The sequence below is a fragment of the Gallus gallus genome, chromosome 11, assembly GCF_016699485.2.
Source record: "Gallus gallus isolate bGalGal1 chromosome 11, bGalGal1.mat.broiler.GRCg7b, whole genome shotgun sequence".
In the NCBI taxonomy this organism is placed as follows: domain Eukaryota; kingdom Metazoa; phylum Chordata; class Aves; order Galliformes; family Phasianidae; genus Gallus; species Gallus gallus.
The window spans coordinates 15,410,536-15,437,211 of record NC_052542.1 but is presented as its reverse complement, the minus strand read 5'-3'; the positions used below and the strand labels follow the sequence as shown (position 1 = coordinate 15,437,211).

Genomic DNA, 26,676 nt, shown 5'->3' with positions numbered 1-26,676 from the left:
CAGAATTTGAGAGTTTGGAGGGGTATTCTGTTTGTTTTAAGTTCCCTTACATAAATAGCTCATTTCAAGGCAATATGTGGTAAGGGAATAGGACTTGAGTCCCTCAACTCACTTCATCAGCAACTAATCAGCACCTAATAGGGGGTTCTTTTGAGGAAGTCTTAACCTTTCTTTTTTTCTTTTATGAAATCTTTGATGGCCAAATCCAGCTCAAGTCTGTTTCAGACTGCTAAAAGAACTGAATAATTTGCAAAAAATGTGTTGAGAAGAAGATTGGAAATAATACCAAAAAACATTACAGCATTACAGATCTTCTGTGTAAAATGGTAATACAGCTACAGCTTTTCTTCTAGATAATTTTGGTCTCATTTTATACTTCAGATTTTTTTTTTTTTTTTTTTTTTGCAGCAAAAGAGATACAGAGAGTTGGAACAAAAATTAAGGGAGACAAAATACAGTTTCCACATGAGAAGATTAAAGGAAGTAAGATCTTTTAGTTTCTAAAGGAGAAGTGTAAGAAAAAACTACGAAATAAGTATGGGCAGTTAACTAACAATGTACTTGAGTTTACCAAGCTTTCTGTTCATCTAATTAGCTGAATTTTTAGAACACATTAATACTATTAATCTTAGTTTTAGAAGTTTCAATACTGGATATTTAAAGACTCATTTAGCTGTGTTGTGAATTATATGGTATCCACCAGATTAGGTGGCAAGCCACGAACGTTTACTGGTATCAGTTTGTTCTCTAACACTATGTTGAACTTGTCTTTCAGTGTCTTCTCAACCTCTTCATCTGTGAGGGTTGTGGTCTGCAGCAGGTCTGCATCCTCCTTGTACTTGTACTTCATCTCAGAGAAGGTCCATCCAACTAAGGCATAAAACCCGTCAGTGGTCTGGAGGCTGCAGATTGACTTCTTCTGGAGTATGGTATCCGGAGCCACCTGTAGGTATGCGTTTAGCTCCTGGAAGTCATCTATATGTTTTGGCTCCAGAGTAAATGAATATAGTTTTCTGATATTGCCCATTTCTGGATTATCAGTGAGAGGAACACTTCCCTCTGGAACATAATGTTTCCTCTTGACTTTCTCCAAGTACCAGATGCCATTGTCTTCTATGAAGCGGAAGATGCCTGGAATCTGGGGTTGATCCTTCCCAGAAATCAGCAACATTGGCAGCCACGTTTGGTAGGGACCGCCACCAAAACCAGCATCTACTATGTAGGAACTTCCCTTGATCACAACCTTCAGTAGGATGTGATTTATTTCATCAGTGTACGCCTTCTTTGCTGGCTCATAACTATTTCCTCCAAGCACACAGATGTCATACCCCATTTCTTTCAAGGCCCAAAATAAAAGGTAGTTTGTTTCCATGCACCATCCACCGCGTTTCTTTTTCACAATTTTATTGTAAGTAGCTTGCAAATCCAGGTCAATGGTCTCTCCGCAATGCATGCTGAGGTTTTCAAAAGGAATCGCCTGGATGTGATGCTGGAAGATGGCTGTTAAGGTTTGCAAGTCTGCATCCTTATGGGAGCCATCAAAAGAAATTCTTGAGAAATACTCTTGAATGTTCATTTTACCTGTGTGAGCAGGAAAATAACCAGTTACTCTTGTGCAGCTCTCAGGGGGTTCGCTCCTATTTCTGTAGCACAGGTTAACCAGCCTGCAAATGTATCTGAGGCTGTTTCACTGAAGATTGGAAAGGCACCTGTGCCTCTGGTAGGAGATGAATAGTCTAGAGCTGCTTTTATCATCTTTGTTTCTTAAAGAGTTGAGAATGGGAGCAGGTAACACTAAAGCTTTATCTCTCAGGGATTGTTTTCAGCACAGTTGGGTGTCTGTGCTACAGGAAAACACAGCACATGGCATAACAGAATCTTTGGCCCTGGGTAAATGTCCACGTGACAAAAATTTTAGGAAACTGGCAAACAAAGTTTGCCAACAAGCTGTTAGCCTACAGCAGTGTAAGTCACAGCAATGTTTTACTACTGCTTTTACTGTAACAGTTAAGTAATTCTTTATCACACAGATAATTTAACAGGGAACTGCTGCATTCATGGCTTCAGCTAACCAGGATTAACTTCTCAGTGTGTCACCATTTCAGACAAGCTTCCATGTGAAGTAGATTGTTGTTTTCTTAATCTCTTTAGTTTCCCTGTGGAGTTCAGACAGAGCTTTGACTCTGCCTGTTGAAAAGAAGGAATTGCTAATTTTTCTAACCTAATAGCCAGGAGAACTGATAATTATTTCAAATACCTTCAAGACTCATCCAGTGGCTTTTGGTTTCTTCTGCTATCTTTTACAAACCAAAGAATTCAGCTCAAACTATCGCATATATTTTGTCTTCATGTCTCATCCCCTTTCTCTTTTCATTAGCAGAAAGAGACTGTAATTTGTATTGGCTGCATGGCAGAGATGCAAAAGGTTCCCTATAACGCTTTTAATCCCCTGACTGATTTGGTGTCTGTAAGGATTTGTTTTGCCTTTAATTTAGATTTCATTTGGCTTTTTTTCCATTCCAAATATGTTTTTGTTTTTTTCCCCAGAATGATTTATTACCTGCTAAGGACTGTATGAAGTTCAAAAAAGGTCTGAAGATCTTTTTCTTTCCACCCTGAAATCACTCATACATTCCCTGGGAAGGTTTTCCAGCAATCCTTTGACATAGATGACATGAGAAAGATGATCTCCCAGCAACTGTTCTCAGTTTTGGTCCACCTGCTCTCCTAGAAATGATCAGCAGCTAGAGCCAATTTCTGAGACTGCAGGGAGCTTTTGAAAATCCCACCTCGAACACATAAGTGAAAATGCCCTTGTCCTGGAAGGTGAGTGCATCAGACGACCTTGTCTGTAGACCTTAAGCCCAGCTTTGAAGCCATCAGCATAACGCACTTACCTTAGCTGTATTTCTGCTGATTTGCACTAGCATCAAGATTCAGAGTGTGTGACACAGCAAAATATGATAAAACAGAGTAATATCACAATAAGGGAATAAGAAATAAAAAAATTTAGCTTCAGAAGGACCCAAAGAGGCTACATGGGGGGGAAAAAAATTGTATTTGATACTGAATTTTGTGTTCTTTTTTTTTTTTTTTCCATCTCTTTAGGACAAGAGCACTCATCTCTGGCAGGATCTCCTAGGAAACACTGATTGTACAGAGCCATGCCACCAAATAGATGCAGACATGCACGCTGCCAAGCCCATCCTGTCGTTTTCTGCCTCATTTTTTTTCTCTCTGCTCCCATTTTCAGCAATTCTGCGTAGCCAGATAGAAGCATCTCTTTCTTATGATGGTGTCAAGCTGCACCTTTGTGCCCAGGAGGAGCCCAGTGAGTCCCTTAGCCTGGTGAATCTCAAACTTAGCAGTGGCTTTCAAGTAAGTGCCCATCCATCCCTGCTGTGACCCAAAGCCCTGGTGGTCTCCCTGCAGCCCATCTCCAGTGCTGGAGCCTGTGGTCTATGAGCCTTTGGGAGCCTCCATGGGGCACAGGCAGGGGGGCTTGGGAAACTTGTAGCAAAAGCTTGTGCCACAGCTTCCTTAGCTCCAGACCTCATCAGTTTTAAGAACTGTGTAATAGAAACAGATTATCTATTGCTACTAAAAGATTTATGTAGGATAAGGCTGCAGTATGAAATCGTCAGTGTTAGTGAATGTAGGCAGGTAGCAGCCATGTAAACTGCTGTTTGCTCTCACAGCTTCCTGGAGGCAGATTTTCTTATCTGCACGACACCACTGCCCACCACAACAGGGCTGTAACAGTGCAAACCCTTGCCCAGGGAGTGGTATGTATCCAAAACCAGAACAATTCTTCCCTGCTAGAGTTCAAGAGAGACTTCCAAGGTAAGATTCTCTTGCACGTGCTTATATGATTTATTTGATTTTAAGCTGAATTGCAAGATGGGAGCTGGCTTTTTCATACACCCTGGCTCAGCATAAAATGAGTTCGTTTTGAGCACTTGATCTTTGTACTTTGACAATGGCCTTGCAATGCTATACACACTGTCAATCCTCTGGTGGCTGTAATGCACACTTTGCTAATATGCCTACAGTGCAAAGCACACGGTATGTAGATGCACAGCGGTGGCAGAAGGCTTGTCCACAGCTACATGCAGAAGTGAGAGCTCCGACATATGTGGGTGCTGCTTACCTCTGCACTAGGAGCTGCAGTCTGGCTGGCTGCTGAGTTCCCAGGAATGTTTGCAATGGGAGCTGCTGCCCTTAAAGATCGAGGCTGCTTTTTGCTGCCTGGCAGGGACAGCATTCTCCTCCAGCAGAACCAGGACAGCAAAGCAGATTTGTTTCTTTTTTTATAATATTGTATGTTCTGATGCTCTTATTACTTGATTTTATTTTTTTCTGGCATAAGTACAGAAAGCCCTGCTATGCAATTAACTGCAGTAGGTGCTATATGAAGAGCCAAAACATGGTGCATTCCCCAGATTGCTTATAATATTGTGTAGGCTTAAACCTCCCAATTACTGTTTGAGAGCCAAAAGTCCTCCAGGAACGCAAGGCAGCAATCCATTACAGGTAGCATGAGCACCTTTTGCAAATGGCTGTCACGCCATTTGCAATCCCCATCACAACTGTGCTTCAGTCTTTGGCACACCCACGCCAAAGCAGCGAAGCAAGAGTGCAACATTTGATACATCAGTGGCACTGACAGGTCCAGGATCCCTGCAGGAAGTGATTTAGGACTGAGAGCTTCTAAGCCAAGCTGAGCAAATCACTGACCTGTAGACAGGGGGTGGCAGCAGTAGGATTAATCACGGCTGGCTGTGGCCCTTAGGCAGCAGGGCCAGATGTGCAAAGGCAGTCAGCCCTCTGAGGCCTGGAAGCCCTGTCCTTCCTAAGTGAGGTGCTTCTGAAGCCTGCTAGGCCTTTAACACTAGGCCTCTGATAAGGAAAAAAAAAAAAGCGAGTGAAATCTGAGCTGAGGAGTTTCTTTTTTTCCCCTCCCAACAGAACTGCATGTGATTCGTCAGGGCTGGCGGTGCTGAGCTGGGCCAGCAGGTAGCAGCCAGGGCAGGGACCTCTGAAGCTGAGTCAGCTGAAAGAACAGCACTTTTTCTCTGTCATTGTTTGCCCTTCACATGCGGCATCTCTGGGGCAATGAGCTTAACCCCTTAGCCTTTCCTCTGAGCCAGCAAACCAACCCAAAGCATGAGAAATAGCCAGTCAGGGGCTGAGGAGCTTCCAGGCCGCAGTTTCCTTCCCGCTGCGGCCTCCTCTGGCCATCCCCTCCATCCCTGCTTCTACTCTGCTCAGTTGTGAACCCAGTAGATCCTGGGCAGATTCCTGCTGACCATTTGCATTGCAGGATACACCTGCCCTATAACAGTCCCCTTTTTCTTCTGCAATTCACTGTGAGGTTAACATCTCATTTCCCCACAGGATATGGGGAGCCTCGTGTGCATGCTCGTATCCAAACACATACGGATGCACTTCAGAGTTTGCTGTGTCTCTATGAAATGCCTTTTGAAGGTGCAGAACAGCAGCAGCCTTTGCTAACTGTAAATTTCTAGTTACAGGAAGCTGCACACATTGCTTAACAAACAAATAATAAAAAAGGAGGGACAGTGAGTTATTGCATTTCTAACAGCCTTAGCTGCAAAACAGCAGCACATGCAGGCAATCAGGATAGTTGTGGTGATTAATGTTGTTTTTTTTTTTGTGGGATGGGAGGTTGTAACACGAGAGGAACAACAGATTGACTACTTCTACTTCACAGTTCTTGTCTTTTTATTTAATTGCAATTCGCTTACATTATTTACTTAATTGTAAGTGCATAGTTGTAATGCTTCTGTGATTTGTACATAAAGGAACATCAAGCATCATCTCAAAGGGCAAAGTGATTACATTTGTGTAATTTCTTACGATAAAAATCTTAATCAGATACCTACAGGCTAAGAGTCATCATTTCTCCTTGTATCAATATAATTAGTATCACTACAAACAGTCAAATACATACGTTTTGCAAAAACTGACTGACAAGCCAGTAACATTTGCCACAGAAGTGACAGTCTTGTGTGAGGAGGGTGCATTCCCAGCAGTCCTCTCCTGGAGTGCTCACAAACAAAATCCACAGGAGATGCTTTCAGTTTGAAAGCTTTGGTTATGTTGCTGAGGGTACGGGAATCTGAAAGAAGGTGCTAGGGGGGCAGGAGCCCAGAGGACAGCCTTATGGCTTATTGTAGCAAATGGCACTGGATGTCTCTCTTTTCTGAAATGTAAGAGCCAGAAAAATAGTATGGCATTAATTTAAGATGTGGGTGTGATATTCCCCACGTGGCAGTGTGTGTAATAAGGAAAGGGACGGACTGTTCCATCTCCCTGCCCTGCTGCAGGTTAGTGGGAAAAGCTTTTAAGAGATGAATGGAGCAGGGAATGGGCAGCATCTGCTGCCAGCTAAGCACAAACAGAAGGGGAGTGATTTGATTGAGCGAGGAAGAAATTATTTGTACCCAAACCAAGAAGAGATGCAGGAGCAGTTGTGAAAATCAATTTCTTTTCCAGATTCATGCTAATCTGTTCTGCCTTAAACTGGGGTAAATGGAAGGAGAAAGATTAACTTTTAGATTCTTGTCAGGAAGAGAGGGGAGAATTGCACGTAATGTCACCTTATTGAATTATAATTCAGGCAGTGAGTTAAAACAGAGACAGCCTGCTTGTATTGATGGGTACAAATTTCTTATCTAATGTTATATTGAATTTCTCCTTCAATGTTTTCTCCATTTCTTCATCTGCAAGGATTCTGATCTCCACCAGATCCATGTTATCCTTATAATTGTACTTTATCTCAGTAAGCTTCCATCCAACGAGTGCCCGGACCCCATCGGGGGTCTGCAGGCTGCAAATGGACTTAGTAACAAAAAGTGAGTCTGGTGCAGTCTGCAGGTGTAGATTTCTGGCTCTGAACTCTTCTATGTCTCGTGGCTGGAGGGTGAAGAGATAAACTCGACGGCAAACTTCTTTGTCTACGTTATGAGGAGCGGAGTCGCTGTGGTTGGGAACGTACTGCTTCCTTTTCACCTTCTCAAGGTACCAGGTCCCATTCTCTTCTACGAAGCGGAAGATGCCGGGCGTCTGAGGCTGATCTTTCCCTGAAATCAGCTCCATCGGCTGCCATAGCTGGTAGGCCATCCCAAAACCGCCATCCACAATGTAGGATTTGTCATGAAGCACCACTTTTAGCAACAGATGATCAATGTCATCAGCATATGCATCGTGCTCCGGGATGTATACTTTTGCTCCCAAAAGGGTGACGTTGTACCCTAGGGTTTTCAGGGCCCAAGATAAGAGGTGGTTGTTCTCCATGCACCAGCCCCCACGTTTCTTCCTCACTATCTTGTCGTAAGTGGCTGCTAGGTCCAGCTCAATGGTTTCCCCACAGTGAATGCTGAGATTCTCAAAAGGAACTGCTTGGATGTGGTGCTGGAATATTTCCGTCAAGGTTTCCAGGTCTGGTTTTTCATAGGAGCCTCCATAAGAAATTCTGGCAAAATACTCCTTGATGTCCATGCTGCCTTTGAGAGAACAGTGAAAAAACACCATAGTTTGTGCCAGAAGTAACGGAAGGATCTTCCTCATCTGTTACATTGATGACAGCCCCATTATGAACAACAGGCTCAGAAGAGGAATGGGGTTTGACAAATGGCCCTATCCAAGGCAGCTGAGTGCAAGTATTAGTGCTGGGGGAAGCCAGTGGGGCACTGCTGATGAGCACAAATGTTATTTTTAATTGTTTCTTTTACAGCTGTGATGAGAAGTTCCAGCTGTGCTAAGCACACTTCAGCAGAGAGTTCCTGCCCAGCAAAGCTACAGTTCTCTGTAGGAAGGAACAAAAACAGTAGCGGCTCTGTTTTCCTGCTAGAAATTATAGGAACTGAGACTCTCCAGCTCTGAACTGCTTTACATGTGGTTTGACTCAGCAAAGCAGAAACAGAAAACAGACCTCCCCTTTCTCTGCAGTGCAATCCAGAGTGTCATCTTCAGCCACATCTGAAATTAATCTGCTTGCCCATAGTGTTGTCTCTGTTATCTGCTCTATCTGCTCTCAGTGCTGGTGGCAGCAAGCATCGCCCTCCCCCATCCAACCTGAAGCAGAAGTCTTAGCAGGAGGGTGCCTTTCATGAGCAGAGGGGAAGAAAGCATCCTAAAGACCCCAGCTCTCTGTGGTAAGGTGGCAAGAAATGGGATTTTAACGTGGCCACATACCTTTGTTATCCCACCCCGGCACCACTGCATCTCAGGTGGCTCTGAATGCAGAGCACTATTCGTCAGATCACGGGCCTGGGAGGTCTCAAAATGCTCTCGGGTATCCACAGGTGGTTCTTAAGGTAGAACCATGAGGAAAAACTCCAACTGTTACAACAGGGTTAAAGTTCTTGATAAGATGAAAAACAGCTCAGGGAAAGTTGTATGGGTGTTTTGGAGAGAGAGTTTCAGTATACATGCAAAGCAAAGAGAACACAAGCTTTCTATCTGGCAGAGTGCCCTAGGAGAAGCAGAGGGTGTTCCCAGGGTGGCTCTGCACATTTAGGATAGAAATGTTCAGAAATCTGTCACTATTACACCGTGACAGGCCTATGAAATTCAAGCAGCAGGCCTGAGTTATCAAACATGGGGTAAAGAGCATCCAGTCATTATTCGAGGCCTTCTCTTAGCTCAGTTTCTGGCTTGTTCCCCAGCTTTCCCCCAGAGCATCACAACTACAGCACTATTAGTGTTTGGAGATGGGTTTTTCAGAAGCAGAGTTCTTGCAGTGGGAGCTTTAAGCTGGTACCACCCCCTCATCCCTACACCCCATTTCTTTCTTCCTTTCCTTCACTTTGCCAAAGTAGGTGAAACATTTACATTAACTTAAACTCTTTAACACCACTGCTTTCCCTTTATCTGTCTTCCTGTCTGCTTCTTGTGGTTCCTTATGAGGCCCTTTCAATAGCTGAATCTGAAGCAAGTTAGATGGCACAAATGCTCAAACAAATGTTAGAGGCTGATAACCACGTAAATAATGTTACACTGACACAAAAGGAGGAATTGGTAAGCAGCTGAACGTTGCTCGCTCTGCTGTTATACAGCCCGGCTGTTTGCTCTTTGCTGCTCTCAGACGTATCTCACTTCCTGGTTAGGAAAAGCTCAGCTGCTTAAATTCAGGGGTTAAGTTAAGGTCTTACCTGGAAAATCAGTTCAACTGCAAACGGATCTCCTGGGGCTTGAGGGGTGTTATTTTAGGCAAAAGCAAGTGGCGAGGCTGGCTGTCCTTTACTTAGCACGGAGTTGAGGACTGTCCAGCTCCCTTCCTGGGGAATGCACTTTCTCTCAACTTGCTTCCACCCGCCTCTGTCAGATTGCAAAAGCTGAAAGAGGAGGGGAAAAAAAGGAAAACAAAAGGGTGGAGCACAAGAGCTGTAGTGAGCAAACAAGACTGGCAGCACTGACTGGACCACATGCAAAACCTGGTCTTTATTAGAGCAGAGATTGCCTGACACTTTCATTTGTCTCATGCTGCCAGCAGCAAATCTTGGGCTAAGAAGAAAAATGTGAGCTTTTTTGTTTCGATATCGAGCCAAACACACATAAGAAATACATACCTACCCTGGGTTGTTTGGGTACATGGGAAAGAATCCTTGCGTCCATTCTGTCTGAAAAGCAGCAAGTTTTCTGCATGGGGTCTTGCCTCTGTAGCCCCTGCCTCAGTCAGCACACACCACAACTTCAGTGTTTGTTTGCTTAATTCACTCTTCTTAATTTACACGCTTGTTTTTTTTTTTTTATTATTATTGCAGCAAATTTCACAGAGTGAAATTCACAGGAAAAGGCTGGGCCAGCAGTGTTCCTGCTTTGATCTCAGCTCAGTTTTGCACCGGCACATGCAGTGGTGGTGAATAGGAAGTGCAAACACATGGGGAACTCCACCCTCTCAGTGTGCTTCACACTGCTGTTCTCTGTACACACGTTGCTTGCATTCTTCCAAGCTAGGACTTATTAATTCTCAATATAGACAGATGGATTCTTCTGTGTTAATTCTCTCCTTCACATTTAGTATCGCTAGCAAGTTTCATTCAAGTATTGATTTATTGTGATAATTAGTAGAGATGATAAATCAGACCGGAAATGTCTGTGGTAACACAGCTGCACTGCCATATCAAAATGTGCCTCTTTATCATCCCGTCAGCATCTGGTGTTTGACCCAAGCAGACAGAACCAATGCCCAAGGTGAGAGATGCTCAAGGAGCGGGTTACCTGCCTTTCTTTGTTACCTGCTCCTCTGGTCATGTCCAACCTATTAAAAGAGAAGACTCATTCCATAGGTAGAGCTTGCTGTACATAGGCTATTCTCTTCTCACGTGTCAATTCAACAAAGAGCAGCCAAAAATCAAGCAGGTTCATTCAAGCACCTGTAGTGCTTGTGGAAACCATACCAAGAAGTCATCCAAGGTCCCATCACTGCATTGTGCAAGAAAACCCAGCCACAATCCTTACCCAGAGTCCTTGCTCCTCCAACCTTTAAAACCAAGAGTTCTCATCCTACCTGCTTGCACCCAAGGGGGTCAGAAGGCTGCAAGTAAGATAAGGTTCCTCCTGACCAGGAAGCCATACCACAGACTGTTTCCGTTTCAGCTCGGTGTCATATCATTGTGGCTCATTCAAGGCTTGGCAGGGCAATAAGAGGCAATTACTGCTGATGTATATAGCATGGCCATGATATGCCATAAAGCCCCACCTGAGTCCATTCTCAAAAGTGACAAAGGGCAAAGCCCAGCCCGGGTCACACAGAGCACTTGACCAGAAATGACCTGTAACTGAATTTCCCAAACTTGGCAGGAGCTGAAGCTCCTTGAGCATTTTCCAGAAGAACATCAATGTAATTGCACACAGCTTTTATTTATTTATTCATTTAAACTGCCGACAGCATTTAATTTATTACTGAAATCTGTCTCTCATCTTGACTCTCCTGAGAGGCTGCATCAAATATTCCTCCCTCCCCCCTTTAGCAGAGCATTACGTGCTGCAATGTTTGCTTGGAGAAATACGAGCATTAGGCGCCCTGGCTGGGGGAACGGTGTGCAATCGAGTGCCTACTCACCGTTGAACAGCTCCCACTGTAGTGCCCTCTGCCATGGGCTCTGTAACAAAATAGAGATTATTATCTTATGTTATCTGGGTGCTTAATACAGAAATGATGTGGTACTCTACTCATCTAGCTGGGCTGGGGTAGGGAGGAAAGAAGAGAGGCTAATAGAACATTTAACATCTTTTAAATGGAATAAAATCTTAAATTCTTACAAGACTTCCAGTTTTCCAGCAAGGAGCCCTCCCCACGGGCCACGGGAGGAGTCTGCAATGGCAGCAGTGACTTTTGCCTGTGGAAGGTAGTAGCTGTGCTTGAATTGCATGGCTTTCTCTTGGCAGGGAATAGATAAGATCTCACTTTTACCATCTCTACTGTCTAAGGTATCTTTCTGAGAGCCAGTGAGACTAAAACATTCCCTATTCTGTTTATCTTTACCATGCCAATATGAGGTTTTTCCACACAAGCCAATACCAAGCATGCTAATGCAGACCAAGAAGACCACTCTGGCCTGCAGGGCCTTCCGGTCCAGAGGATTTCAGCATAAATCTCTTAAATGGAAGCGGTCATAATTCAGTTAAATTCCATTACAAGAGGAACAATAAGCTTTTCTACATGAGTGGTTTTATCTCATTTTAAGTGGCTGCTTTGATGAAAAATATATCCATTTACGTGGCTTTTATTTTCCCATGGATCGTGACTGCTGTGGTGGACAGGGCAGGGTTGGATCCTCAACATGTGTCCCCAGCACCCTGGGCCATCCTACAGTTCTCCGTGCTTCTGCCATCCAGCTCCAGTGTGAGTATGGGGAAGCAGAAGTTGTCCTCCACTTCACATGCAGTGATCACACCCTCAACATGTCCTTCCCCATCTTGCCAAGGCTCAGTGGAGGGGCAAGATGGAGGTTGTGCTGAAGGCTGTCTGCCACCCAGAGAGGGGTTTGGTGGCCACGAGGTGGGAACAGGGAAGGAACAGAGCTCATGTGTCCCTTGGCCAGACCCAGCTGCTCATGCCCATCTGTCCCACAGCGGTCAGGTGCCCGGCTCTGGCCAGGAGCTGCTGAGCATCCTGAGTTCTAGCAACGGGGAAAAGAGGTACCAGACAGGTAGGAAGGGAGCTCTTACTGGGTTGGGCAAGCCCTGGCTGGTCTCACATTGCATTATTGGGGTTACATCATTGGCAAGCTTTCATCCCTCTCCTCAACAACCAGCTTCTCCCTCAGCACAGCCTACAAAAGCACTGCCAAAACACTCCTTACCAATTGGGAATTCACATGTAAACAATTTCCAAGAAGAAATATACCTCACCAGAAACAAGATCTGAAACCATCTCTGCCCATGACCAGGACATCCCCCTCTGCAGCCCATCCCCATCTGCAGCCACCCTATGGCAAATTCTCCTGGTGGAGTCTGTCCCCATAACCACAATCAGCCAAATGGGAAGATTTCTCCCCATCCAAACCACTGGAGCTTGGGGGCCCTCCAGCAGCCTGCTGCAGCTCACATACCTGGTGCTGCAGGGGCTCAGATGTCAGTTTCAAATCTCAGCTCTGCAAGAAGCACACAAACTCCCTCCTTCCCTCCCTCCCTCTTCATCTGACTATTGCATCCACCATCTCAGAAATAGTCCAGTGCCTTCCAAAATCAATACACAGTATGCCCCCAGAGCACCTTTGGAGACCCAGGATGTTAATCTTTCTCTCTTCATTTCAACATCCCACCTAGACACTGGATATATTCCATTCTCCTAGCTTTTTTTTGTGCTGATATATACACTCCCAAGATTAAGCAGTTAATAAATGCCATCATCTTAAGCTGTAATTGCTGAAGGGAAGTGTGACAGTGTAATGGGCCTCGGCGAGGCGGGCTGGACCCTGAGTTGCTTTCATTTCACATTTTCTAATGAGAGCTGTTGGTCACGCTGTCAGAGCCACACAGGGCATTTCCTCACCTGCTCCTCTGGTACAGAGCTGCAGTGGGCAAAATGGGCATCCACAGCAAAGCCTGTGAGCAGAGGAGGTGGTGTATGGGGCAGTACTCATCCCTGAAGGACACAGTTAAGATTCTCTCCAATTTCACTCCATTTTCACCATCATTGGTAGCAGCAATAGCGGGGCAATGCTTTTTTTGCACGGATAGAAAGGCCTCATCTGGCAATAAAGATGTTACATTGGCCTCAATGCAAAAACCAGCAGAAGAAATACCTTTGAAATTAAATCACTGATCACTTGCAAAAATCCTGTACTGTTGCCAAATGAGTATAGAAAGTAGCCCATGACCTACACACACAATCCATCTGTACAGGTGTGACCTACCTGCATAAAGAGGGTGTGCAAGGCACCAAGCTCTGTCATTATCAGCCTCTATCATTATCAGCCTGGGAATTCAAACCTGTTTACCATATGCAAAGTATATTTTTGCAAAATATTTCAAGAGGAAATTACTCACAGCTAATCCACAGGTGCACTGATGGAAGGAGAAGCATTTACCTGGAGGAATACTGCAGGGAGAAAACATTTCTGTGAGTGGGATATAAAGCAACCTAAAGAGCATCTCAAAGGGAAATAGCCTTTAATTGACCTAAACAGAAAATATACTGGCTTTAATTCATGTGTTTTCTATATAGAGATCTAATTTGTATTACAGGAAAATATGTGTATATACATACACACATATATACACACATACATACACACATATGTATGAAAAACGAAATCCCCACCTGGCTCTCAGCCTGCTTCTCCAAAAAAGCTCCTCCAGAAGAAAGCTGCTGTTTTCAGTGGGAAGGCTCTTGTTGAGTTAAGGGGAGCAATGCTCAGCCCTATTCCAGGCAGTCAGCCTGGAAACACACAACACGAGGAACGATTACATGAGTTCTGTCATTCCCGCTGCTCAGATATTTTAGTTTTTGGAGAGGTAGGTGGGAGGGAAACCTTTCATCTCCCTGAAGAGTAGGAAACAGAATGGTGCAGTGACAGCAGAAATCTGCACCTTCAGGAAACACGTTCATTACAACTCGCTATCATGCATCACAGAAATCACGCACGTTTGGGATCACACCACTGTCCTCTTCCCTGCTGCTGAATCAGGAGCAGGGAAAAGACAGCGGAGATGCTCTGGGTTCACAGTGCCACCGCCCAGACTCACCCGAGGTGGTTTGGCTGCACCGAGGAGATCTGGAAGTGATGAAGATTCGGAAGCATGGAGCTGGTCCTGCAGGGGTCTTCTGCACCAGCCCTCAGCGTTCAGTAGCCCCAGTGCAAACACGGTCGGTATAAATCATGCGCACGGAGCTGGGTGTCTGCAGAGTGATGTGTTTTCCTGGTGTAGAAGAAAAGGTGGTAGAGCAGGGGTTACTGTGGCAACCTGCAAGTCTTGCCTCTCCTCCCTGCTGTGCTCAGGAGCAGTGCTGAGGGACATGGATGTCACATCAAGGTGGCACTGCAGGGACTGGGCCAGCATGGACAGCACAGACACAGAGTGAGAGGTGTGCAGCACACACAGCTCCATGGGAGAGCAGGCACCAGGGGCTGCAGTGGCTCCCTGCTCCAACACTTCTGCACTGCTCTCCATTGCATCCTCTAAACACGTTCTCATTTCCCACATCTCCTCTGCAAAAAGCCAAATCCTGCCCTCTCCGCAGCACCACCTCCAGCCCCTGTCCCACAGCAGCGTTATCTTCCCAGCAAGGATCAGTTAGATCCTTGACCACCTGAACTGCAGACTGGCCTTTACTGCGGGGTGACGAATCTGGCAGCACCACCTCTGTACATTTCCAGCCCATAAGGTAAAAAGCAGCTAATTTCCATGCTGCTGTCACAAATTAATGCTACAATCCAGGTCAGTATTTCCTCCCAGGCAGATGCTGAGGATGCTGTCATGCTGGTAGATTGTCACCAGCCTCTCCAAAGCAGATATTTAGCAGGAGCTTCAGTAAGAAACATGCATTGAGAAGTGGCTGAAGGCCACATCTGTGCCCACGGAAGCACAAGGCAAGCACCACAAGCAGCCGCCAGTCCTCATGCTGTTCTTTTGCCAGTTTTAACCTGCTTTGTTATTATTCTTAACTAACCCTCGTCTTTACCAGCTTAAGTGATAATTTTATAGGCAGTATAGTACTGTGAGCTTTACTGCCATGCAGAAGCTCGAGTCCCAGGGCTCATTACTTCCCTCTAGAAAGCCACAGCAACCCAGTGGTTAACATGGCTGCCATCTGTAATAACCCGATCCTGGTGCTGGCACTCACAGTGCTCGGAGGCAGCCGAAGCATCCCATCCATGAATTTGTCTCTCCCTTATGCACCTGAGATCGGTGGCAATGAATATTCTGCTCCCTGGCAATAACTGAGAGTCTCACACTGCCCGGCTGTTGGGCACTCACCAAAGGCCCCTGCCATTGGACAGAAGCTTCCTCTGCAAATTTATCAAAGGCTTTCCTGAATGTTTCATTGTAAGAAAATTCAACTGCTTGTTTATGAGGCCACAAAGCTACCCAGTTTAAAACCACAAAATCAATGCGCTAAGTGCATCAGTTACCGCTCCAGGTTGCTGCTCCTGTTAACCCTGCCGTCGTTTTCCATCGCTTCGCATGGAGTCAACAGCTCCTCCTAATTTAGTTTCAACCTCCTAATTTAGTTTAGTTTCACTTGCACAAAACACCTTCTAATCCTATGTCAAGTCAAAACACAACCCCAGAGCCTGCAGAGTCCCATGCTGCAGCCCCAGCCGTGCCTGCAGCGATGCCCTATTGCTGCTCTTCCCCCTCTTGCCATCCCTTCAGCCTTGGGCCAGCGCTTGGAAGAGTCGCGCCCATGCTGTGTATTCCTATCACTGCACAGCTTTCATTTGGCTTTCCTCCCCCTGGAGACCGGCGTGTGCTGTAGGAAGCTGCACACCATATATTAGTCCTATTCCCAGCCGCAACAACATCAAGCTGCTTTTAGACGAACGCGCTGTGATTTAAAACCATCAGCAAACTCCACAGAAGCAGTCAGAGATACAGACCCAGCCACGATCCCCACAGAACCCACCCACAGCCTCCCCGGCGCTGGCAGCATCCCCTCAGCACTTTAATTCCCATCATCTGCCCCGTTTGTATCCCGCCTCGCTCCCCGCCCTTGGTTAACGATCTGATTTTGTGCGTTATGCGTTCAAAACGCTCCCTGGCGATAAATGTTTAATTTCTTTTCGCTCGTGGCACCTCCGTGAAATATTTATGATCACTAGATGTCACTGCAATTTTACTGTCTCCAGCCTTACCCAACCGGTGTGATTCCCCACGCTCTGCTCACTCGCAGCTCCTCGTGCGGAATGCAGCAGCGATGAGCCCTACAACAGCCCAACAGCCAACTGCTGCCCTGCTTGGGTGCCCTGCGGTGAGAACACAGCACACACCTCACCCCAAGCTTTGCCTGCGTTCTCCTAGCACTGCAGTTGACCACACAGGGCTAGGAGCCCAGGTATGTCTACAGAAGCATCTTTCTGTTACCTTCAGGATCCTTACACAATGAATTACTCCCAAGTCAGCTCAAGCACGCGCTCTCAATTTCCCTAAGTTGTTAATCCTGTGATTTCTGTGTTGTACACATCTTCTGCTATATATAATTTAAGTGTTATAGGCCGCACTCCTGCATAAACATGCATGGGATTTTTTAAATTGGACAAAAAAACCACACCGAAATGCATGGGGATACCCACGCATTGACCACGTGTCTCTGCTGATGCTACCCAGGTCACTCACCCCGTACACCACATCCCACCGGGGAACGCACTGAAAGCAGGGCTTCCAAGAAAAATCCATTCTCCTGAATGCAGCACAAAGGTTCCTGATGCCGAGCTGGTGGCTGAGCTGGAAAACAAAGCTCTTTGCTGGCATCTTTTGGTGAGCAAGGAGAAGGGAGCTGAAGGTCGGGGTGTCTCTGTTCCAGGAGCACTTCGCAGCCAGGGAAGGGGAGATTCTGGTTTTCTTTCTAGTGAATGAATGAACAAAGATAGAGAAAAGAATGAATGAAATGAAATAAAATGAAAATATTGGAGGGAATGAGCAGTGGGCAGAGCAGCACAGAACGACGCACCAGCTTTTGTTGCTGCCTCTCTCACCTGTCCAACATTAATGCAACAGCTCAGGTGCTTGAATGCATTACGTTCTGCAATCAGCACTGTCTCACTTTCGATGAGCTTTTCCATTTGGGATTCATTATAAAGAGCTTAAATGAGCAACAATGCTTCTGAACAAGCACTTTATTTTTCTGTGTAGCCACCAGAGGAGCTCTGTTGATTCCCCTGAGGTCAAGCTCTTTTCATCTTCTCTGCCAGCCTCAGTATAAAAACTCCTATATTTCCTTTGAGTTCTGTTGATTATTTGGAACGACTGAGTGCTCTCTTCGGAAACTCTCTGCTGCAAATCTATTCCACTATGATGCACCATATTTTGCCTAATGAGTGAGAGCGACATACAAATCAGGAGCTAAAGAGACTTGAAAGTGCTGCCAATGGATTTAGAAAAACGTGAGGGCTATGCTGCTAATCCTGAAAATGAATGGGAACTTTGCCCATACAACCATACCTGTGCTAGGGGAGCAGCAGATAGGCAGAAGCAGCTCTGTGCTAATTGGAGACTTACTAGTTCTGAGTCAAAACTCATGCAGAGTCACACCAGTGCTTTGCTTGAGGCAGGAGAGGTTTTGAGGTGTGTTAGGGCAGCACCCTAACCCCAACCCTATCCCTTATTTACGCTTGTCAATACAATGCATTAGTAGGCACGGTGGTGATGGGTTGATGGCTGGACTGGATGAGCTTAGTGGTCTTTTCCAACCTTAATGATTCTATGATGCCAGCTCTCCCTTGGGGTTCCTCTGCCAGGAACAGCGCTGGAGAGGCTTTCATCAAGATAACTGATAAAAATGGTGAGGAAGGATAGAGAAGGCAAAGGGCTGAAGTGGCTAAGTAATGAAAATGACATCCTGGATCAGGTTTTGTATTTATAGCAGACTCTCCTCAAGGCTCTCAAACTCTTCTTAAGGAATTTTATGAATTTTCTTACATGTTTTGAAGGGTTATAAATTATCTAGGAATCTGACTGTGCATACATAAAGAAGCGTTGGAGCGGCTCAATTAAAGGTGGAACAACTTTAAGCCCCATTAAACATAGGCAGCTCCCTGCTCATAACATCTCTCGTCAGGCCACTGGCTCACTTCTGTGTAATTTGAGTCAATCAGGAATCCTTTCAGTATAACCCAACATAAATAATTATCAATACCAAGTGAGAGACTGCATATTGAGAACTTACACCCATTTCTTTTTACCAGTCAAAAAAACAAGTTAATATTACACAGAGCACAACTCAAAAGCACCGAAGCTATGTGAAACACCCTTACACAGGCATTAGAGTAAATCATATTTTTTAAGCAGATTTAATTGCTGTTTACCCAGCAGTACCCCAGAAGACTAACTTAAACAATGCAGTGCTATGAATTCATAGCACAGATTAGTTAAAGCAGATGGCGAGCCCTTGTGGATGCACTCCGTCAGAGAAAACACAGCCATAATTGGATTTATTTTAATTCACTTATCCTTTGACTACAGGAGAAATGCTGGTAATGTTGCTCGCGCAGACGAGCCCTGAGGTCAGGGCTTTCAAGGAGCTGCTGCTTTCCCTGCCCACCACACTGTTAAATATTGGATGTCAGTGGTGGACTCCTTCCACCGAGGAGCCACAACACAGCCCGGCTTACAGCTCCAACACCCAAAGCACAGATCACACAACCAAGGCTCTCTGGAAACCACCAAGGATCCGAGCCCGAAGGGATTGAAATAGGTCATCTCTAAACAGCCAGATGAATACTGAATCAAGTGGCAGCCAGAAAGACTCACTGTCTCAAAGCCCCATTTTCTCCTCTGGCCATAAAACCTGCCAGGCAAACTCCCTCTGTTCCATCACAAACCAACATGCCTTCCAAAAATTCATTTGCTTTTGCTTGTTCTGGTTGCAATCATTGCTTGTGTTCTTGAGAGTCTGCAAACATGCTTGAATTAAATTATGGGTCTGGTCACATAATTACATCCTGTACAGTTTTAATTCATTCTTTGCTCCAGTTTAATGTCCTGGCTTTGTGCACAGCATGCTTAAACATCCAGAGCCATGGCCTTCTCACCCTTTATGCCACTGTGCATTCCCTGCAGCCACTAGATGTCACCACGATTTTATTTGCTTTCTAGTCTCCACCCAGCTGGTAAAGTTTAGAACACAGGAAAATAATTACTAATTAATAACAACAACAAAACACCTACCATAATGAACACTGCTTAGATAGAGGAAAAAGTGGTCCAGAGTCCTGCTTTTGTGCATGCCATCTGTGAGAGTACCCATCCTGCACACAAGGATACAACTTTAATTTGTCTCCTGATGGAAAAAGGATAGTTTTATTTCTTGATCCAATTTCCCCAGCTAGACATGAAGCTAAAATTACTTTTTTTTTAATACATTTACCAGAGCACTATTTAATTCTCCAGCCTCGCTAGCTTTAAAATTATTCCCCTACTCAGTAATTCTGCTGGAGCAAAGCAGCTGACAGCGAGCGGCATCACCTGGGAGGGAAGTGGCCAAGGGAAGAGGTGGTGAGGAGGCGAACCAAATGGCCCCAGCACACCAGCCATAATCTGGAGGATAAGGATTAGAAATTGTGTGCATGACCCCACGAAGCTCCACTTTGCCTCACACCTCACAAGCACAGTCACGTAGATGCAATGCAGAGCTGGGACTGTGGGCCCAGCAAGATGCTCGTGCATTCTCACCTCCTTAATTACCCAAATGCCCAGCAACATAAAAGTCCTTCAAATGGGCCTGAGGCTAATAATTCATCTCCTAGATCATGCAGTAATTTGTCACATCACTGCGGGACTGCTTGACTTTGGATAAGCCCCGAATGGCATAAATTAGTGCATTCCAAGAGGGACTCCTCATTTAACATTTCCTTCAGGATTTCCCAAGTCAGCCCTTACCAGGAATGGCACCGACCTTCCCTCTGCCCACCCCATTTATGTAGTTTCTTCTCCCAGAGGTAAAGGTACACCTTCCCACAGCAATAACCACCGGGGATGCCCGTGTTTGTTTAAAGGATCATTCTGCACCTCCAACAGCACCTATTCTTTCAATCTATAGCCCCCTCTCTTCAAAGAAAAGTGTAACAAAACAGATCTTACTGCTCTGAGTTGAGTCTAGGGTTATTTTCAGTCTTGTTTCAGGACACATAATTATATAAATATAAGAAGTTCATCCAAAGATGATGAGTCCAAAAACGATCTCAGCTTCGAAATATTGCTATCCAGGTTGTTCATCGTAAGTCTGGTTTATGATTTCTTCTTCCAGCAGTGCTGCTGTACTTGGAATTTAATTGCACCTCGTGTACTTTCTGTAGAGAAAAGGATGAAACAGATTATGCATTTTATCAGTACTTCTTGCACAAATATATGAAGAGCAAAGGTTGCTTATTTTAATTTCTTTCATGCAAGTATGTCTGTAACTGTCACTTTGTAACTTGCTACTGATTGTAAAGTTGATGCAGGTTATCTTTAATTTCAGAGTTTTCCTTAGGAAGTAAGTAACCTTCTTCTAAGATTAAGGAATTAATTTAAATTTAAAATTACCTCTTTTGACAAAATATCTTCAGTTCTCTCTGATAGTTAAACATGTGCAATACTCAGTGGAAATGGCCACGTCTTGCTTCCATAAGAAAGACAAAAAGAAGTGTGGCTCTATGTAGGTCAAAGTCTTTCGTGTCTCATTTCTTCTACTTCTCTCCTCTCTTCGCTTGCTGCCCACACCACCCTGCTCACAGATAAAAGATCCACCTGGCAGACAGGGTAGGTGGTCCTATACCCACATACCTTATCCCTGGTAAGAGGCGATGGATGCTCCCTACAACTCCCTGAAAGGAGGTTGCAGTGAGGTGGGGGTTGATCTCTTCTTGAAGGTTACAGGGATACAGAGAGAGTGGATGGTCTGAAGCTGCTCCAGGTGAGGCTCAGGTTGGGTATTAGGAAACATTTCTTCTCAGAGTGGTGATGCAGTGGCACAGCTGCCCAAGGAGGGGGTGGACTCACTGACCGTAGAGGTGTTTGAGAACCATGAGGATGTGGCACTGAGTGGGCATGGTAGGAGTAGGCTGACAGCTGGATTAGATGAGTGTCGCGGTCTTTCCCAACTTTAATGATTCAGTTCCTTCCTACACACTGATCACAATGCTGGGTGAGAGTGGCTGTTGTTGGGCTAAGCTCTACCTCAGGCAGCAACACTGGAAACTCCAGGAGATAATCACCTCAACAACCTGTTAGGAAGCCTTATTCACAATCAGCACTTAAAAAGAAACCCACAGCTGCAATGACAACCAATGGGCATTTCCTTCCCCAGAAGATCCCTCCTGTCAAAGTCTCAATGCCAGGCAGATGAAGGATTTGAGAGTCCAACTTCCCATGAGAGCCCCAGTCCCTTGGATGCTTTGGCCTCCCCAAAAGCCAGCACCAGTGTGGCTGATGGATGCTGCGGAGGCAACTGGCGCAGAGGCACCACGACTGCCATGAATAATGCAACGGGGCAATGGCACCTTGCTATTTCTCAGCCTTGTTAGTTTAATATCGCTTATTTAATTTGTCTATTTGCATTAAGCCCAACACCTTAGATGCCCTGATGTATTTTATGATACTTTCTTGCTTTTGCTTTTGATGGGCCTGTTTATGATTCAGCATACAGTACCCAAGTAATCAATATTCTGTCTGGTTGGACATTTTATTTATCAACAGAGCCACCATATGAATTCAGTTGGTTTCCTGGAGGTCAAACATTTTTCATCTTCTCCATGAGCTAAAGAAAATTGAAAGATTTAAACTCCCTTTGAATTCCTTTGATTAACTCAGGGAAAATATCTCACTTTCTTTTTTTTTTCCAACTCAGAAAGGGAAATGTGTTCTCTATAAATCTGCCTCATTCTGACACATTGATCTCTGCATAATGGGTAACACCAAGTATTCAGGCATAAACTAGAAGGCGAAGGAAGCAATGGAAGAGGTATGAACGGTGCTTTTATCAGCTCTCATCAGCACATACATTCTCTGAGTGAGATTTAAAGAAAGAAAGTAAAGTCAGTAAGATCTGTATAATTAATTAGCTATAAGGGAATCTGAGAATTGCACCTTTGTGGCAAGAAAACACCTACACTGCATCAGTAAACATTACACAGCGTTACGTACTTACATCTCTATCACTCCCTCAGCTGGACGGAATTCTGCCTGTACGTGTGTGTGTGATGCCATCGCCTCCATCACGCTGCTTTAAAAGCAAGAGGAAGCCCATTGCTTTCCAGACTCAAGGAGGAAAAGAGCAGCTGAAAGCCAGGTGTCAGCTCCTGTGCACCTCCTCTGCACGGCTCTGCAGTGCCAGCAGCAAAGAAACCCAACGACTGAACCTATTAATGAAAATCATACTCCGGATCACCCTCATATGATGCTTTCCTCTTGAAACCTATGAGCTTTTCTTTGTTTGTTAAGTTTTAAAGTCACATTTTAAAAAGTGCTTATGATCCACATAAAGTTGCATCATTTAAAATAAAAGCATGTCATAAAGCCCATTCAGTTAAACAGGGATATTCCCATACAGAGACACTTCCACTTGGTGGCTTGTTCCTCCTTTTTGGATTTGATTCAGAATTGGTTTAAGATTAATTAAAACAAGCCACTCTTTCAGTGCCTTGCAGCTTGCACTCGTTTGACTAAATTAACTCAGTGTGGAAGGCAGAGCAAGGTCCAGACAGTGCAGTGATTAAGAAAGACATGAAGGGGTGGCAAGAGCAACTCCAGCTCCCAGCTTTCACACCTCCATTGCAACAGTGGCTTTGTGCTACTCGGATAATATGGCCGACCTGCAATCAAGGAAACCACTCGAGCAGACCCGAGCTACTTGTGGGTGGTGGTGAGCAGTGTCCTGGCAAGCAGAGCAAGGTGACCTTCATCACTTAGTCTGAACGACGTTCCAGCAATGTTTAGGAATGTTTTTCTTAAAGTACGGTCCTTTACCTTGTTAAAATAAAGCCTTCCACTGAACCCGTAACAAACATCTCCTGGTGAGCTGACTCACAGCTCTGTGAATCATCGCACATTCAATCAATCAGCAACTGCTTTTTTTTTTTCTTTCTTTTTTTTTTTTTAATAGCAATTGATGTTGTATGTTATTAGTTTCTTGGCACCTTTTACCAGGCTTTCATCAAAGGAAAATGCTGATGCAATTAGCAAAGGATATCAATTTATGCAGCAATTCACATTATCCCTCAAAGCTTCATTAGCCTCAGAAGCTAAGGCACTGGAGAGAAAATCTGGGGAAGCGCTCTGCTACCTTCTGCAGCTCAGCCCATCTGCACTGCTGCAGAGTGCAGAACGTGCGTCCCATGTGGGAAAGGAGAGCTGGCAGCACCCAGCTCCACGCAATGGGGGGCGAGAACAGGGGCTGGGTTCTGTCCCATCCACCCCAGTTCAACCTACTCGTGTATTTTGCATAGGTCCAATATTTGCTGTGGCCACACTACGCCCAGACTCAGAGCCACTGGGAGGGCTTTTCACAAGGAAAACAAACAAACAAAAAAAAACCAACATATTTTCTGTCCTAGAGACATCCTGCAGCCTCTGCCTGTGGGTAATGCTCTGCTGCCATCACGCTGTGCCCTGACCTCCTCATGCTTCTCCTCTTGTTTCCTAAAAACACTCCTGAGGTCAACAAGGCATTGTAATTGCCCCTTTATTTCCAGGAAAAGCCAACAACGTCAGCAAATGCTGGTGGGAGAGAAATCTCACTTAGCTGCCCTTTGCCAGGGCGATAATGCAGTCTTTACAACTCTGAACACAACAATCTCTTTATACCTGTCATATTTGGCCTCCAGATTTCTCTTTCTCTCTCTTTCTCTCTTTTTTTTTTTTTAAACTTTCAGCTGAATAATTTTTATTATGTTGATCCACATCGGCATCTGCCTCTCCACAGCTCTGAATACAAGCCTTGCCCTTGACCGTGCAACATAATGAAAGCCTTTAGGTCACAGCTTTTAGAACACTTGATATTGCTTTTTCTTTATGGAAAGAATAAATAATGTTAACCTCTCTGCTAGCGGAGAGCAAAAACAGGAAACAAAAGGCTGCAGGTGCATGACAAACTGACTGGTATTGGATTTGGAGGACCCCAAACCCATTGACTAGTTTGCATGACTTGACACAAAATTAACTCATCTCCCCGTTAGCTGAATAACTGCAGTGCATCAGCAGATCTTCAGCTACATCCTTCAAACAGATTTACTGGGGCAGCTGTGGCTGGGTGAAGAACTGTCTTCCTTTGCCCCTGCTGGGGCTGGTCTGTACAAAACCCCACAGCTGCTGCCCCAGGGCTGGCTGCTGGGCATGGGTCAGTGCCATGGTTTCATGGGTCGGGCACAGCTTGGCTGCACCGACAGCAGAGCAGGTTTCCTCTCCTGGCATCTTCAGGAGACATAAATATATCTGAGCCACATGCAAATCACTTGGCTCAACAAAAAGGATCTGATCTTTCACTATCTAAAGGGGCTATAATTTCTACTTTTAAGAGACAAACTCTTTAGCAGGGTCTGCTGTGATAGGATGAGGGGAAATGGTTTCAAACTAAAAGTGGGGAGATTTAGACTGGATATAAGGAAGAAGTTTTCTACAATAAAGGTGGTGAGGCACTGGCACAGGTTGCCCAGGGAGGTGGTGGGAATTTCCCATCCCAGGAGACACTTAAGGTCAGGCTGGATGGGGGCTGTGAGCACCTGATGGAGCTGTAGGTGTCCCTGTTCATTGCAGGGGGGCTGGACCAGATGGCCTTTAGAAGTCCCTTCCAACTCAGACGATGCTATGAGTCTATGATTCTATGCCTATTGCCAGCAGACCACATTGCACTGCTTATAGATCTGCAGTAGATGTAATATCTACAGGTTTATGGGAAATTACAAGAAGCAATGGAATTTAAGTCAGAGACTCATTCCTGCCTGGTATAAATGCAGCACTGAGATGTATCAGAGAGAAACTTGGCTGAAGACAATTTTACAAAGATCCATTCCTAAGGACAGTTCCTCACCTCCCACAGACATCTCACCCACACCACAAGTGCACAAACAACCTGTCCCAGCCTGGCTCACTTTCTGTAAGCACCCCTGTTCTCCTGAGCCAGAGTCATTTGCATTTCATACCAACACCTGTGCAGCTTTCTGCCTCAGCCCATGCAGCCAGAAGGTGGCCACAACATTCATTTAGAAGACCTTACCGAATGGAGAGGGGTGGCGAATGTGTGCCTCTGGGAAGGTTCCATCTCATCTCCCATGGTCTACAGGAGCACAGTCAACTTCTTGTACTTCACTGGGTTGATAAGTCCAATTCCCAGCTGGCAAAAGCTGCGACAGTCCTGATCAAAGCAAAATGCACAACAGAGAATAACTTTCCTGCCCACTCTCAGAAGCAGTCCTCCCTCTCAACAGACCCAAGGGAAACAAAAAGAAAGCGGTACATGTGTTCCTACACATCTATGATGTCTAATACCTCCCATTAAAAGAATAAAACTGTTCTGAGGCAAAGACCACCTCTTATTCATTACTCCCTTCCACATCCTTCCACCTTCTTGCAATTTTCCAAGAAGAAAGAGGTTAAAAAAAAAAAACATACAATGCAATTAGCTGTGCTATTTTACATGTCTACCACAGCATTAATTATTGTCTCTCTAACCTTTTTTAGCAGCTTGGGAAGCAGCAGGAATTAGCAGAGGGTTTTTTTGACTGAAACTTTCCATTTAAATGGACTGCTTTTCTTCTGGCTTCATGCTTGCAAATGCAGGCAAGACTAACTGCTGAAAAAACACATTGTTATTGCCACACAGGAGGTGAGAACAGCATGGTGATGACAGATATTAGCATGGGACATTGAAGAAGTGCACCCAGTTCCAGCTCTCATGTTTTATGTGAGCTCAGGCACATCTCATACGGCCAAACTGGAGAAGCAGTCACATGCCTCAGTGTGAAGACCAGCATCCTGTGGGACTCGTGGGCAGGAACTGGGAACTTGCCTCTCTGAATTGTAGGTTCCCAAGTCATCTGAACTTATGTGAAATTTTTGGCGTGTACAGAACTTTAATTTATGTAGATCCCAAATTTAATTAATGACTATTGTAGAAGAGCAAGCAAAAGCAGCACGCATCATGCTTTGGTGGAAATATTGGACTCCAAGATGGTCTTACAGTCTGTATCACAGGCAGATGATTCCTTGGTCTGCCTGGGCTCAAAGTCCTCACAAGAAAGTAAAGTTCACTCTCAGCTCCTTGCAGGGGAACAATGGACCTTTTCTGAATCTTCGTAGGCAAAGATCAGCACTCGGACAGCCAATCATCTCTCCCTGACCACCTTATGGCCATCAGCACAGGCACCCATCACCTTCGGACGACCACAGTTCTACCTCATTGTAGCCAAGTAGTGGTTCTGCAGGAAGAAGAGGATGCCAAGCATTGCAACAATGCAATCAGACTAATTCCCAGCCTATTTATTTATGACAGATAGCAGATTGCAA

General features: G+C 45.1%; 3 protein-coding genes and 1 long non-coding RNA gene across 12 annotated transcripts; 1 reads left to right on the top strand and 3 right to left on the bottom strand.

Annotated features, from left to right (window-relative positions):
- Positions 1-385: 385 nt before the first annotated feature.
- Positions 386-23,544, top strand: LOC112533256. Of its 3 annotated transcripts, XM_046899738.1 has the most exons (5): positions 2,698-2,826; positions 3,109-3,378; positions 3,699-3,843; positions 16,329-16,534; positions 22,344-23,544. In XM_046899738.1, the coding sequence occupies exons 1-5, from the start codon at positions 2,809-2,811 to the stop codon at positions 22,572-22,574; spliced, it is 870 nt and encodes a 289-aa protein (XP_046755694.1). In that variant the 5' UTR covers positions 2,698-2,808; the 3' UTR covers positions 22,575-23,544. The 3 variants fall into 3 exon arrangements, 2 of the variants coding, with proteins under 2 accessions (XP_046755694.1, XP_046755695.1); XM_046899739.1 differs by lacking the exon at positions 16,329-16,534 and having other exon boundaries at positions 22,344-22,675; XR_005863016.2 differs by lacking the exon at positions 16,329-16,534 and adding an exon at positions 386-483 and having other exon boundaries at positions 776-3,843; positions 22,344-22,697.
- On the bottom strand, positions 405-4,846 carry NAT (N-acetyltransferase, liver isozyme). The gene is made up of 2 exons (NM_205526.3): positions 4,738-4,846; positions 405-1,581 (listed from the first exon to the last, which is right to left on the bottom strand). The coding sequence occupies exon 2, from the start codon at positions 1,574-1,576 to the stop codon at positions 686-688; it is 891 nt and encodes a 296-aa protein (NP_990857.2). The 5' UTR covers positions 1,577-1,581; positions 4,738-4,846; the 3' UTR covers positions 405-685.
- Positions 5,725-9,725, bottom strand: PNAT3 (N-acetyltransferase, pineal gland isozyme NAT-3). Of its 7 annotated transcripts, none has more exons than XM_040707089.2 (3): positions 9,180-9,350; positions 8,221-8,367; positions 5,725-7,831 (listed from the first exon to the last, which is right to left on the bottom strand). In XM_040707089.2, exon 3 carries the CDS (start codon positions 7,591-7,593, stop codon positions 6,652-6,654), a length of 942 nt encoding a protein of 313 aa, XP_040563023.1. In that variant the 5' UTR covers positions 7,594-7,831; positions 8,221-8,367; positions 9,180-9,350; the 3' UTR covers positions 5,725-6,651. The 7 variants fall into 7 exon arrangements, with proteins under 7 accessions (XP_040563023.1, XP_015148014.1, XP_025009951.1 ...); XM_015292528.4 differs by having other exon boundaries at positions 5,725-7,529; XM_025154183.3 differs by having other exon boundaries at positions 5,725-7,525.
- On the bottom strand, positions 19,378-26,676 carry LOC121113494. Its single transcript, XR_005863033.2, has 5 exons — positions 25,843-26,676; positions 25,388-25,525; positions 22,325-22,535; positions 20,278-20,486; positions 19,378-19,445 (listed from the first exon to the last, which is right to left on the bottom strand). It is a non-coding gene; the product is annotated as an uncharacterized LOC121113494 (long non-coding RNA).

Excerpts from the sequence above, each read along its gene's own strand:
- PNAT3 (XM_040707089.2), bottom strand. The coding sequence starts at position 7,593 with ATGAGGAAGATCCTTCCGTTACTTCTGGCACAAACTATGGTGTTTTTT.
- NAT (NM_205526.3), bottom strand. The coding sequence starts at position 1,576 with ATGAACATTCAAGAGTATTTCTCAAGAATTTCTTTTGATGGCTCCCAT.
- LOC112533256 (XM_046899738.1), top strand. Across the intron at positions 3,379-3,698 it reads AACTTAGCAGTGGCTTTCAA|CTTCCTGGAGGCAGATTTTC; the intron begins GTAAGTGCCCAT and ends TTGCTCTCACAG. Across the intron at positions 3,844-16,328 it reads GTTCAAGAGAGACTTCCAAG|CCTTACCCAACCGGTGTGAT; the intron begins GTAAGATTCTCT and ends TACTGTCTCCAG.